The sequence below is a fragment of the Centroberyx affinis genome, unplaced genomic scaffold (genome assembly GCF_046629955.1).
Source record: "Centroberyx affinis isolate AG114_WGS23_722 - 3 ecotype Tasmania unplaced genomic scaffold, CSIRO-AGI_Caff_v1 ptg001928l_1, whole genome shotgun sequence".
Taxonomy (NCBI): domain Eukaryota; kingdom Metazoa; phylum Chordata; class Actinopteri; order Beryciformes; family Berycidae; genus Centroberyx; species Centroberyx affinis.
In genome coordinates, this window is record NW_027280290.1 from 408,641 (window position 1) to 422,073 (window position 13,433).

The following is a 13,433-nucleotide window of genomic DNA, read 5'->3' on the forward strand; positions in this document are numbered from 1 at the left end:
TTTACAGGCTATGGTTGCTGTGGGATTCAAAGAGATTTTTTTAAAGAAAGGTCAAAAGTTTCTGGAAAAATAGCTCCATTAAATGTAGAAGGGATAAAGATAGCTTATGACAATTTCCCAGGGTAATGGGCTATATTTATAAAATTGGCCATGTTATGCCTACATGACATGATCCAGGGTGGTCTGGCTTTGCCACTGGGCAAATGCATTATTCATAAATTAAATGCTTCTATATAATGAGCATTTAATGGATTATTCTGCATCAAAGCTTTGGTTTGGGTAAATATCCTGGTAGGCTTATCAAGCCAAATGTCTATAATGAGAGAGGGAACACATAAAGGGCTTCCTGGGAATTCCTAAGTCCATTTTTTTTTATGAGATTCAGCCTTACGAACTGCGGAACTGTCATAGTCTTGGCCCTAATCGTTTAGTGCACAGTCCAGGTCAGGTGCATGGACGTAAAGAGCCTATAAACTGGATGAGATTAGATATAGAACAAGTAAAACCATACGAAAATGTATAGTGACGGACCCATTGAGTAAAAATTATATTATATTGCAAATTAACACAGTATCTCCATATAAGCGCCTTCCTTCTGTGTCCCCATTTGGTTTCATTAGAAACACTGTTAAATCAGACAAGGAGGAATTTGCCAAGGGACTAAAATCCCGTGTGTGTGTGTGTGTGTGTGTGTGTGTGTGTGTGTGTGTGTGTGCGTGTGTGTGTGTGTGTGTGAGAGAGAGAGAGAGAGAGAGCGAGCGGGAGCGTGCACGTGTTTATATCAGTGCGCCACGCTTCAGTGCGCTCTCTGACGGGGATAAGTGTGAGTGGGAGTGGAGAGGGAAGGCAGTACCGAGGCAGATTCAGTCGGGATAAATCGCTCGTCCCACGGTCACGGAGAATCGAAGGCACGTCGCACCCGAGGTCCACTGCACCTGCTTGCAACCTGCTGCCACACAGGACAGGAATCCTCCTTCATGTCCAGTGGGTGAGTGCACATGCAACACATTACAGCACTCCATTCCCATCCGCGATTCTGGGATAGGCTGCTCTTTCTTCAAAGCTCATTGTTTTTTATTGGAAAATGGGGATTTTTAATGTGGCATGGTATCATAATGTTTCCGTTGTCATACTGGGTTGTCAACTGTCATAATTCGAGAAACAGCCTGTAGACCCAATACTTCTGGTCTCCAAATAGAAAAAAAAATCTAAATAGACAAAATAAATTGCGTGAGTGAATATTGTTAAAAAATAACGAAATAACGTATTGAACTTAGACTGCGCACAGCAGAGGAGGCAGTTGGGCTGCACGGCAGATGGGGAGACAAAAGGAGAAACCGACTGAAAAACTGAGACAAAGGACGTTAGAAATCATTTTGCCTGGGCAGTGCTGCGCCTGCTTCACAGTCAGCACGCTGAATTCTGCAGAAAAAAAGCCTAAAAATACCACCTCACAAGTTAGTGTAGCCAATATCACATGCAAGTAGCTACAGGCTAAGAAATTCATGGTTTGGTTTTAGAGCACAATGAATCCAAATATCAGGTATCACCAGATATCAGACCACTAAAACCTATATTTTATTTCAGATATTGAATGTCTTGCTCTTTAATTTGTTTGACTAAAACAAATCAATTCAAAATATAGGCATCATGGTGTCTTTAACACACTATTCTGGGATGTCCTCATGGCCGTTTTTAACCAGTCTATTTCTATTATAATATGTAAAAAGTTAAGCCTATTTATTTTATTTTCAATTTGAAATAATAATAGGGCTGATATTGTGAAGTGCCACTTCATTAAACCATGAAAAACTGGAATGCACACCCATCTGCTCTTTCACTAATAACAACCTTATTTTCTACAGTTTAACCATGGATCACACTTTCCTACCTCGGTCCATCTGGACCAGTGACAGTAAATTTGTCCAGCATCCTGCGGATCTCTACACCAGTGTGATCGTCACGCGCAGCATCCCCGCAGGCACGGCCTTCGGTCCATGTGTTCTCCAAAATACCTTCTACGACACCATTGCCTTCATAGCGCAGAAATCCTGCGACAAGAGAACCAAATCCTACGTATTTAGGGTGAGTTGAATGAAAGAACCTTTTGGTACTCAGTTCATGGAACAGATAATTTTAAACTGAAAGAGCTGGTCTCTCTTGGTGAGTTCAAATTGATAAAGAGTCTTGACTCACCAAAGAGTCAAGACTCTTGGTTGGTCAAGACTGAAATGGTTTTGGCCCTAAAGCATGCTGGTTTGATATTTGACCATTACCTTTTGAACAAACTACCTTTTGAAGAATTTTGTACTTTTTTCTTTCTCTTTTGGATCTCATACATTGTTTTACCCTATATTTTGACTTTGTATGTAAGCCTTTGTATTTTGACTTAATGTGTTGTATTATCTGTGTATTTTGCCGGACTGCAACTTTTATGTTTGTCATGATGCTGCTGTCTTGGCCAGGTTTCCATTCAAAAATGGATTCTCAATATCAAAGGGACTAATATGGTTAAATAATTTAGATAAGTAATAAAAAGTTCAATCTACCGGCAAACAGTCTTACCTAGATTTGTGTTTATTTTGGAAGATCTCGTGATTGTATAAAAGATAAGCATAAATCAAATAGTTTTAAAATGTTAAAAACTTCAAGCAAATTCATGTTCATGATTCCAACAGGTGGACCCCGAGGCCATGCGTAATTCTGCGCTGGTGTTGTCCTGGCTGCGGCTGGTGCAAGCTGCGCGCAACGGAGAGGAGCAGAACACCGAGGCCTTTCTGAAAGCGGGCCAGCTGTATGTGCGCACCACCCGGGACATCCGGCAGGAGGAAGAGCTGCTGGTGTGGTACGACCAGGAACTGTCTCACCTGCTGGGCTTCACAGACATGACTACTAGAGGACCAGCTGAAGGTGAGACACGATGATATAATGTGATACTTTTTTTTTTTGATCCCCAGAGAGTTTCCGAGTACATGATCGACGTTCCATTGCAGACATGGGGCTGAACCCGGGTCGTCCGGTTGAAGGACGGCCTCTTTAATTAGTACTAGCCCCAATAGACATGAGCAGCATGTGATAAAAATAGAAGAAGGATCAGTGGGATCATTTCATTACAGAATGTGCAATGTTCTGACAGGAGCAGACTAATGTAAAATTGTATTAAATTGCCCTGCAATCGAAAATACATGTGGATTCATCTGTAGACACACTCAACCACACCTTCATATGATCTTTGTCTCTTTTACAGAGTTAAAATGTGCAAGATGTAACCAGGTCTTCAAGCATGAGTATCCGTTCCTGGCGCACTGCCGATTCCTATGTGCCCAAGTAAAGAATGACACCTGGAGCCGCGAGGCGTACGAGCACAAACACATGGAAATAAAGAGGCAACATCGAGTGACAGATTTCCATAACATTGCCAGAGATTTGGAACATAAAAAATCTTCCACTAATGAGGATGCCGAGATTACCTTTAAGAAAAGGAAATACGAGGAAACTCTTTATCCCAAAGGACGGAAATCAGTGCTGCTAGAAAAAACGAATATTTCAAATGATGACAATATCACACAGCTCACCAAGGACTACGACCAAGCAGCAGATGCATCTGCATCTTCTCTGAAACTGAAAGCAGATAAGCACAAACTGGACTATTTGGGATGTAAGAACGGCGCTTTTACTCAAGTCGGAGAGACCAAAAGGAGTTTTACGCACGACAAAGAGGTGGACGCACAGTCGGAGACGGGAGAAAGCTCTGGTGTGCGCTCAGGCAGCAGCAGCAGCGCATTTTCTCTGGTCCTGTCAGGTGGTCAGGGGGAGCAGAAAAGTGCTTTCTGTAAACCGAGCAAAAGAACTTCTCCCAGTGACCCCCCGGCGCATCTAACCAGCGCACCAACAGCCCCCTCTAGCCGCCTAGAGGACATGGCTGATGTTTTCACCTCGAGGACTGTTATGGGATACAGCAATCTGATGGCATCCAGTATCATGAGCGGCGACTTGCAGGGCGCGCAGACGGTGCCCTCGCCAGTTGCCATAAGCAGCGCGTTCCATTACGCACCGGAGCACTGGTCGAGGAACATGGGCGCTCAGCTTCAGACCACCTCGTCTCTCACAATCCTTCCGCCGACTTTCACCTCGTTCGGAGTGTCGGTGCAGAACTGGTGTGCCAAATGTAACCTGTCCTTCCGCATGACCTCTGACCTCGTTTTCCACATGCGCTCCCATCACAAAAAGGAGTTCGCGGCGGAATCCCAGGTGAGGAGGAGGAGGGAGGAGAAACTCACCTGCCCGATCTGTCACGAGTACTTCCGAGAGCGGCACCACCTCTCCAGGCACATGACTTCTCATAACTGAAACTACAAAGGACAAACAAAACTCTATTTATTTCCTAAATGATGCTTAGAGTGTCTATATTTAACTGCTTTAGATTCCAGATTCATGGTGAGACTTTGGTGTATAACAGTGAATGTAGGTAGCTGTACAGAAAATAGGAGATTGCGCACCAGGGCGCAATGGACACATGTGGCCATCAAAGCCTGTCCACTAGATGACGATAGAGGTACATGTAAGATGATTTTACTGCAATTTGGCTGTATGTCGTTTAGTCCTGAGTGTTAGGTTGATGATTAAATTCTGTCTGAATTGTGCCTTATGAAACTCAGGATGGAATTAAGAGAGAGATCTTGAGGACAGCTCATGATTGTCATAAATATCTCGACGCAATTCTCTTATTTATCAGCTTACTCTCTGTCAAATAAGCCAATGGTTTGCTTTGTACAGATAATATAGACTGAGTGTGTTTGCACATTCGTTTTCAAATCTAAAATCTTCAAAACAAAACCGACGTTGTTCCGAGTTTTTTCTTTAACACAGTTGGATCATGCATGTTGTCTCAATCCTTACTTGTTCCAATAGGTGGCGTTAGAGACCAACATTTCTCCAGTCCCATTACGGGTATATTCATCATAAAGAGTCGTCCATTAAATCTGTGTGCATTATGGCTGGACTGTCGTGAAAACTATCATTACTGTTTTGTTTATAGAACAATAATCTATATCAGAATATCTCCATAATCTTGACATGAACCAGCAGACATCTTGCAGGTCAAAGTATGGAAATGAAGAGTTTTTCCATTCTCATATTGAGCTCCTGATGCAAAACTGACAATATGTGACAGCTAAATATTCTTTGGAACAACTGGAGCAAAAGGCCTGTTTTCCACTGAACTGTTCCACTGAACGTTTGAGTATTTCAGCGTTTTAGCTGAAATGGGATGAGGAAAAGGTGAGAGGATTTCCAGGCTGCCTTTCAAGAATCTGCAGTTGATATATAGCAACTCAAACAAAATCAGAACCTAGTTTTCAAAGCTTCACGCCTGTCATTCATTTACAGACCGACTGCGATGGCGTCCATAAACCTAGACTACTGCTTATGAATTGGTGATTTTATTTTTCTCCACGAACAGTGAGCACTTCACGGTCCACTCAAGTTAGGCTGTGGATAGATGGACATAAATTACCTTCTCTGTTGCAGGTAAATGAGGCGGGAAGAAGGCATGAAGTTCATGGGAAAGTCAAGCCTCGACCCTGCGTGAAAGTTCAATCACTGTAATATAAGCAGAGATTTAAACCCACCCAGACTCAGTTTATCCATATTTTTATTTGGGGAATACCCGCCTTTGGCTAACATAAATCTTTATGAAAGTATTAGTAGTATTAGGTAGTAGTATCAAACTGATGATCAGCAACTGGAGGTTGTCATACTTACCCACCTTTTTATTTACAACTCCATCACTGAATATAAGTGACCCAAACCAGAGTGTACAATGAAAAACATATACAAAACCATCAACACTCGACAAAACAGTTTTTTAGCCTACTGTTCCAGATACGCGAAGAAATATATTGCAAAATGTCCATATTGACATTTAATCTTGTGTTGAGTTTTAAAATCCAATTTCTCCGAACAGGCTGCAAATGGGGTGAGGTAATTTAACTTGTTTCTAAAGTAGTTTGACTTGTTTAATGAATTTTCTTGTGTGACAGTAAGTGACAAGACAGTGAGCAGAGTGATGCCTTATTTCAATATATTGTTACTTATTTCTAAAAGTTATTGAAACAAGTCAGGCTGCTTTGGAAACAAGTGGCAGATTTTTTTTCAGTTGTTTTAAGAAAAATACGATCTTAGTAGCCTACTCAATAGCCTGCACCATTAAATGACCGATAAGGAGTGACATGGACACAGTGTCACTAGCCTTGTCCTAATTAACACAACGATTAGCTTTCTGAGCTCTGCAATCATCCGAGGAAAGAGCCTGGTTTCAGACTGGACACAGAAAATCCTCTGTTGTCTAATAATGGCTACATTGCTCTCCTTTAATTGAAATCATTTGGGAAAAACAAATATTGTTCTTGGTTCCCTGCTTGCCGCGTTTCGTTCTGGCTTTGAGGTGCTTTGGGCTCTGAACACGAGCTGCAGTGCCCGCTGTGGTTTTCTCGGCTGGAATTGACTATTGTAAGTATTCTCCTGTGACTGTGATTGCGGTTGACATCGGGTTCAGTTTGTAATAGCAGGCTGTGGGTCCGGACTGTAAAAGGAATCAGTCAGGAATTAAGGAGGAAAAAAAGGAACCTGAACGTGTTATTACAATTGGACTACTTACTTTGGTGACTGTGGGCTTTGAAGCTTAAAACATCTATAAATGTAAACATTATTTATAATAACTCAAATTACCGTCATCATAATTCAAGACGAGGTTATAGCCGAGGGTTTAGTTGAGTATTCCAGAGACTGGGTGCAATTACAAAAGCGGGGTTAGACAAGGTTTGTAGCAACATTCCCAGGTTCTCCAAACTGGAGTAAACTGAATCATAAATATATAATTTCTCTCTCTCTCTCTCTCTCTCGCTCTCTCTCTCTCTCTCTCTCTCTCTCTCTCTCTCACACACACACACACACACACACACACAGAGAGACTCCGCTTATCTCTCTATCTCTTTCCTTACCTGATGATTTTAAGTTTCACTTTACGAGGAGCGATCTCACAGGTCTTGACCGCGTCCTCCAGGGTCACACACACACACACACACACACACACACACACACACACACACACACACACACACACACACACACACACACACACACACACACACACAGACAGACAGACAGACAGACAGACACACACAGGGTTGTATGATGCTGCTTATCATCACTTCTAGAATTGTCCTTTTACAATAGGGCTATGCACTAGCCAGTGCAAACTTTACCTGCCTCCAAGCTACTGTAATTCTAAACAAACTCTTCCATTCACAAACACCCATTAAATTCAATTCTTGTAATGACAAATAGTAAAAGAAGTTATATTTCCATGTTTTCCATATGTAATGGACAAAGCAATGCAGACAGGAGGGAAGTCACAATCTGTTTTTGGAGATATGATAACAGCTGACTGGTACCACAGTGTTCCTTTTTTTAGCTCTCTCCACACACACACACACACACACACACACACACACACACGCAGAGAGACTTACAGCATTACCCTGCTGTTGATAGATGTTAAGACAGCCACGTTGGCATATTATGTATATTTAACTGCAGTGTAATTGCCATGTAATTATGGATTAACAATGTGTGGGCTCAATTTTGGCCCTTTCCCCCAAATGGTTCCTGAATGTCTCTCTGTATTTGAGACGAATGTACCTCAGTGTTGGCAATGGAAAAGTTCAAAGGATACTGTTGTAGCAAACAGATGTAGGTGCTCTGTGCCAACTTGTGCCGGCTCAAGGCAAAACAACCACAGAGCACTGGGTGAATAATCAAAAGGTGTTACAAATGTCCCCTCTCTCATAGGCTCTCTGCGCTGCTTCTGTGCCAGTTTGACACAATGTATAAGGAGTAAACATGTCACTCTTTTTCTCCTGAAAGTAAGATTGACAAGCACTTGTGTTAAAGTGGTTGACAAATTCTTTTTTATAACCATCTGTTCAAAAAACGCCACTGAAGTGAACATCCTGCATTTGGAAATTTTCTGCTTTTGAAGGGGGGACAGATGGGTAGAAAGGGAAGTGCACCATGTTTTGAAGTTCAAGTGGATGACGTCTTAATTGGTGAACGCCTGCTTCCTGCATCAACCAGTAATCCACAGCAGCAGCATCAGTCACATCATTTGCTGGACAACAGACATCCGAGCTTTTGGTGTGGAGTGGTAATGGGTTCAAGGGGCTTTAGGGGAATGCTCGCTATCTTTGAGTGGAACCTTCCTGCCTTTGTACTAAGTTATTTGGGAACTGCTGTGCCCTTTTAGGCTTGTTTTGAAAATGAGGTCCCAAGAATCAAAGGTTATGCACTAATGACCAAGAAAAATACTAATGGTAAGAAACAGTAATATTCCAGCAAGAGTATTGGATTAAATTACTTTTTATTCTAACTTTTATAGATGGCTAACTTTTCATAATTTAAACAAGACACATGTACAAAACACCAGCTTCTAAAATATAATAATACATAGCCTAGTAACAAAGACAAATTCATTTCAACCAAGTTTCACATACAATATAGAAAAATATTTCTGGTTTCATTATAGCATTCTTGAAGTGTTATGAGGGGGTGGCGGGTGGTAAATGAATTCCAGATGCTCTCTTTACAATTCATTGGATAGTTTCTTTTTAAGATACAGGGCAATAATGTACAATAACTCTTTTCTGTCTCGCAAACAAATTAACATTGCATGTACAATATGGAGTAGTATGCTTAGCTTAACTGTAAGCACATCTGTACACAATATGTAAAAATGTAGACATACTTTTCATATTTTCTATTATCTGTATGGTATAAGCTGCCCAAGTGACACACTGATAAAGTCTTTCATTTATAGTTTGTGTGTCCAATGAAAACATGAACACTAAACCACTGTGATCTGTTTGAAAAACAAGTGCAATCTGATATAAAAAGGAGATAGCACTCAAAGATTTCTGTCCGTGAAATCCTCAAAGTTATCTCAAACACAGAATCAAAACAAAGGGCTACTTAGACGTGTGGAGCCCTGATTTTAGATGTGTGGCTCTGCTCCTCTCGCTAAGGCAGATGCCAGACAATGTGTCTCTTCAACTCTGCTGCTGCAGGACAGAGTAGATGGAAGTGATTTCTCGACGGCCCATGTTCCGAGAGGAATTACAACGGCCTAAGTAACTCTGTCAGTATCTAGAAACCGCTCCACAGAGGAATGGTTTGGTGAACGCATGAAGTCCTCTGTCTCTGTTAGTCCCCTTTTTAATTTGCTCCCAATCCACCCTGTTTCGTCCTCTGCCCCTTCTGCCCTCCCTTCCTATCTGCAGGAGCAGGACTGGACGGACATGTTGGGGTAAACCTTGAGCACTGGGTTCCTGGCTTCATCCTGGTAGAGCACAGCCAGGGGACTCATCTTCTCCGGGACGCAGCAGGGCTCAGGAACCCCAGGGATGATCCCAACAGCGCGGACTATGCTCTGGATGGTGGCGTGGTTAGAGGGCCTCACCACCTGGGAGAGAGAGTGGGAGGAGGAGAGGCATGTAAACAGGAAATTTTATAACGGGATAAAGACCAACACGCTAGAGTCAGCCAAGTGTTGAAATAACATGGCTATGCTGTTTTTGAACCAAATGAAATAACGTACATAGTGATAAAAGATATCTAATGTACATAACATTTGTGCTCCTACCTTGGGCATGGGAAATCCACAGGTGCCAGCGCAGTAGAAGGCGTCAAAGGCCTTGGGTGCTATGACCCACTCGCTCCAGCCAATGTCTGCAAAATCCACTCGGAGGTTCCTCCTGGAGCAGCCTCTATGCTGGGTGTCGCCCCACTGCCGTCTCCTGGCCTTACGCATTGTCCGCTCATCAAAACTCAGAAGAGGTGACTGAGGCTTAGTTCCTCCAGCTTTCCCTTTATGCTTTTTCCCATTGTTCCCTTCATTTCTGCGCTCGTCCCCCTGTCCGTCACTGTTAGCCAGTGTCCGACTGTCTTTGTCACTGGGCTTTTTTACAGACTCATCAGAGTGGAGGACCTGTGATGTTCTTTCTCCTTCTTTGAGCACCTGAGGTTCATCTCTGTCATGCTCCCCTCTACCTTGCTCTAAACCTCCTTGGCTCTTTCTCTTGTTCTCCTTCCTTCCCAATTTAGACTTGGGTTTGAGTGCCAGGTACCAATTACTCTCCCACAGGTCGTCTTTCCTGTATCCATCAGGCCTGTAGTCAACCTCAGGCAACTCATTGTTCTGAATGGGGTCAGAGAGCAGAGCTGCTTCCCTTCTCACTCGTCCTTTCAACTCTGGTGAGGCATTAGGGTTGTGCAGGAGGTGAGAGGAGTGCAAAGAATGTGAAGTCTCTCCTCCCTCGGGGAAAGGGTCATATCTCTGAAGACTTGCGGCCACGCTGTTGGGCTCTGCCAAGGCCTGGTCATTAGCATACAGCAACAGGTAAGGCAGGCTGCCAGCAGATAGTGCCTCCTCTGGGTTCCTCTGGTACTGCTGCCCTAAGTCCAACTCCACTGACACTAGGAGATGACCCTTGTCCCGCGCCTCCTTTATGACCTGGGTCACATCTTTCATCTGCCACACCCCTCTCCTGTGGGGGTGGAAGGTCACATTGCCTAGGAATGACTCTGTTGACCCAGGGCTGATCCCTGACCCAGAGGAGACAGAGCGAAGGAGGAGGCTGATGGACGGAAAAGGGTGGATGGGTAGAGAACGACAGGATGGGCTCTTGAAGCGTTTACAGAACCAGGCTTTTTGACGCGGACGCCGATCCAGCAGGAAGTGGAATGTGGCAGAGAGGATGACCTCTGAGTCCTGGAGGGATGTAAGGTTCAGCTGGTACACCATCCTGTGGTCGGCAGAGTCTGCAAAGAGAATCAATCAATCAATCAATCAATCAATCAATCAGTCAATCAATCAGTCAATCAGTCAATCTATCTATCAATCAACCAGTCAGTCAGTTGGAATGACACTACAATGAAACCGTGAATATTGGAAGAACCAGAATTTCTTGAGATTCCTCGCTGCTGGTGGTGGGTCCATATAGGAACAATTGATCTGCAGTTTTGTAGTTCACAAGTAGTTCTGTGTAGCATTAGATGACGAAAGTGTTTGCCGTAGGAACCAATGCAGGCACTCCTAACCTAGGCTTGAACCTCGCTTGAACTCACACTTTTGAGTCTCCACCATAATGTATAAATAGGAGTGCAAAGATTATTTTTAGTACAAAGGAAGGAACAATTTGGCAATGACGTACCAAATGAATAGGAAACAATTAGAAAGAGGTTCCAAATCGCACCAAAAGCGGTTTGCCTATGGTTACAATCCAAAGAACAACTAATTGGTACTATTAAGCACCTTCCCTTGTTAGGGACTATGTTACATGGCCTGAACCCTGTGGCTGGTACATGACTGCATGCCTTGGTAGGATTTCAGAAGGTGCCCTTAAGAGGAACCAGACTCAAGGGATCTGGCTGGCAGGGGCAGGGGAAAGCAGAGAGCTACATATTCATGATGAACATTAACTTCAACAGCAGTTATTGTTCATTGTGTAAGAGTTCAACGGAAGTATGGACTGACTCAAGAGATATACATTACCTCGGATTCAGCCTGCATATGGAAACGCTTACCTCAGTTTCCCTTAAAGCTTCCCCTTAAGCCTAATACAGCCAGCACTGTCTGCCCAGACACCAAGACATAATCAACTGTTTTAACAGATCTTATATTGTTGTGAAAACTCTCTTACATCTCTTCTTGGATTACACCCAGCTTCTGCAGTAAAAATACACACGTGTTATGATATGGCATCTGAGAGCTATGTGGGATATACATGTCTATGTGTTGTGTTTATAGAAACGGCACCAGACAGAGGAGAACCACGGTGCTTTAAGCCCCCTGACTCCAGGACGTGGAGTCACATGTATCCTGTGGCCACAACAGGAAAATAGAAGCGACAACAATGACGCTGGGCCGTGCGTAAATGCTGCTGTGTTTTTGGCTGTGCTGAAGCTGGGCATTGCTCGCAGGGAATCGCACGCATTCTTGCGCATATTGCGCGTCTGTCTGTGGTAGATGGTGATCTGCGGCAGACACCGCGCAGCGGGGGCACAGCTGGTGCCACAAAGTGAGTGTGCCCACAGCGTCCCGAAATCACTTAACGGCATTCTCAGACTGTTCCAAAACAATCCTACCTATTTAGGGCGTCTGGCCGAGCCATGCAGCCCCACTGAGTGCTTGCACTTTTAATAACCATCCATGGAGTGGATGAAGGGCACTTTATGACTTTTTCTCTCATTTTTGCCGGCGCCACATGAGAATATGTGTTTTTGTGTGTCGGATTGATTATGCACTAAAGACACACTATATTTTTTAGGTTTTGGTTCCATAATGAAATTTACATGAACGCAATTTGAAACTGCACCAGAATAGGGGGGATGCTTTCTTTCTATCAATTGCATTCTGTTGTCAATTGTAGACAGGTTGATGAAGCATGTGTTCACACACCTTGGCTGGCTTTGAAACCCCTTACAGTGTTTCCCTCTCTGAGGCGGTTTTCTCTGTTGTATTTCTCATACAGTTTGAACATGTGCTGGGAGACCATGTCCTGATCCAAGCCGTCTGAGAAAGGTTCCGATGGGGACTGGAGGAAGCCACTGTCCTGTGCGCTTTTCGTGATCCTGCCCGATGCAGCAGCCAGGTAACAGTTTAGGACCAACAGGAACAGGTGCGATGAAAACATAGTCAGAGCTGCCATCTCAGTGCTAAAATTAATACAATATCAAAATCCAAGAGGCAAAAAGTGCTGCGAAATCTTGGTCAAAGGCATCCAAGATGGGCTTTAAAGACGCGCCAGAAAATCCAGACTGAAAAAGGCTGTGCGTAAAGTTTCCACCTCTCCTCTCACTTTCCGCTTCTCTCTCCGCTGTTCCTCGGTTAGCGGTCTCACTCCTCTGTGTCAGACTGTGTGGGACGTGGATGTTGAATGGGCTTTAGTCCGGGCAACAGTTGTAGCTGCTACTTTTACACTTGCGTCTGCTTGACCGCCAGAGGCTTGGGGGGGTTATACTGGAGCGGTGAGAGGTGCTGACGTATATTCCTGTCAGCCAACGAGCTGTCTGCAGAGCGCACACACTGAAGTGGAGGTCATGATGCTGATATATCTCTCTCTCTCTCTCTCTCTCTCTCTCTCTCTCTCTCTCTCTCTCTCTCTCTCTCTCTCTCTCTCTCTCTCTCTCTCTCTCTCTCTCTCTCTCTCTCTCTCTCTCTCTCTCTCTCTCTCTCTCTCTCTCTCTCTCTCTCTCTCTCTCTCTCTCTCTCTCTCTCTCATGATGATCATGGTGATGATGGTGATGTCTTATTTTGTTATGTTGTTTTGCAATGGTGCAGTTGTGTCACTGCTGGTGATCCATTGGCTAAACAAATG

General features: G+C 43.8%; 2 protein-coding genes across 2 annotated transcripts; one reads left to right on the forward strand and one right to left on the reverse strand.

Annotated features, from left to right (window-relative positions):
- The first annotated feature begins 867 nt into the window (after positions 1-867).
- Positions 868-4,764, forward strand: znf488 (zinc finger protein 488). Its single transcript, XM_071530469.1, has 4 exons — positions 868-988; positions 1,866-2,085; positions 2,679-2,910; positions 3,248-4,764. The coding sequence occupies exons 1-4, from the start codon at positions 978-980 to the stop codon at positions 4,348-4,350; spliced, it is 1,566 nt and encodes a 521-aa protein (XP_071386570.1). The 5' UTR covers positions 868-977; the 3' UTR covers positions 4,351-4,764.
- Positions 4,765-8,444: 3,680 nt separating this feature from the next.
- Positions 8,445-12,982, reverse strand: gdf10a (growth differentiation factor 10a). Its single transcript, XM_071530462.1, has 3 exons — positions 12,515-12,982; positions 9,698-10,875; positions 8,445-9,517 (listed from the first exon to the last, which is right to left on the reverse strand). The coding sequence occupies exons 1-3, from the start codon at positions 12,762-12,764 to the stop codon at positions 9,326-9,328; spliced, it is 1,620 nt and encodes a 539-aa protein (XP_071386563.1). The 5' UTR covers positions 12,765-12,982; the 3' UTR covers positions 8,445-9,325.
- Between the last annotated feature and the right edge of the window lie 451 nt (positions 12,983-13,433).

Bases quoted from the DNA above. Each gene is read 5' to 3' on its own strand.
- znf488 (XM_071530469.1), top strand. The intron at 2,086-2,678 runs GTGAGTTGAATG...TGATTCCAACAG, and splicing joins CCAAATCCTACGTATTTAGG to GTGGACCCCGAGGCCATGCG. The intron at 2,911-3,247 runs GTGAGACACGAT...TCTCTTTTACAG, and splicing joins TACTAGAGGACCAGCTGAAG to AGTTAAAATGTGCAAGATGT.
- gdf10a (XM_071530462.1), bottom strand. From the start codon at position 12,764: ATGGCAGCTCTGACTATGTTTTCATCGCACCTGTTCCTGTTGGTCCTA. The intron at 10,876-12,514 runs GTGTGTGAACAC...TTCTCTTTGCAG, and splicing joins GGGTTTCAAAGCCAGCCAAG to ACTCTGCCGACCACAGGATG. The intron at 9,518-9,697 runs GTAGGAGCACAA...TCTCTCTCCCAG, and splicing joins GTGGATTTCCCATGCCCAAG to GTGGTGAGGCCCTCTAACCA.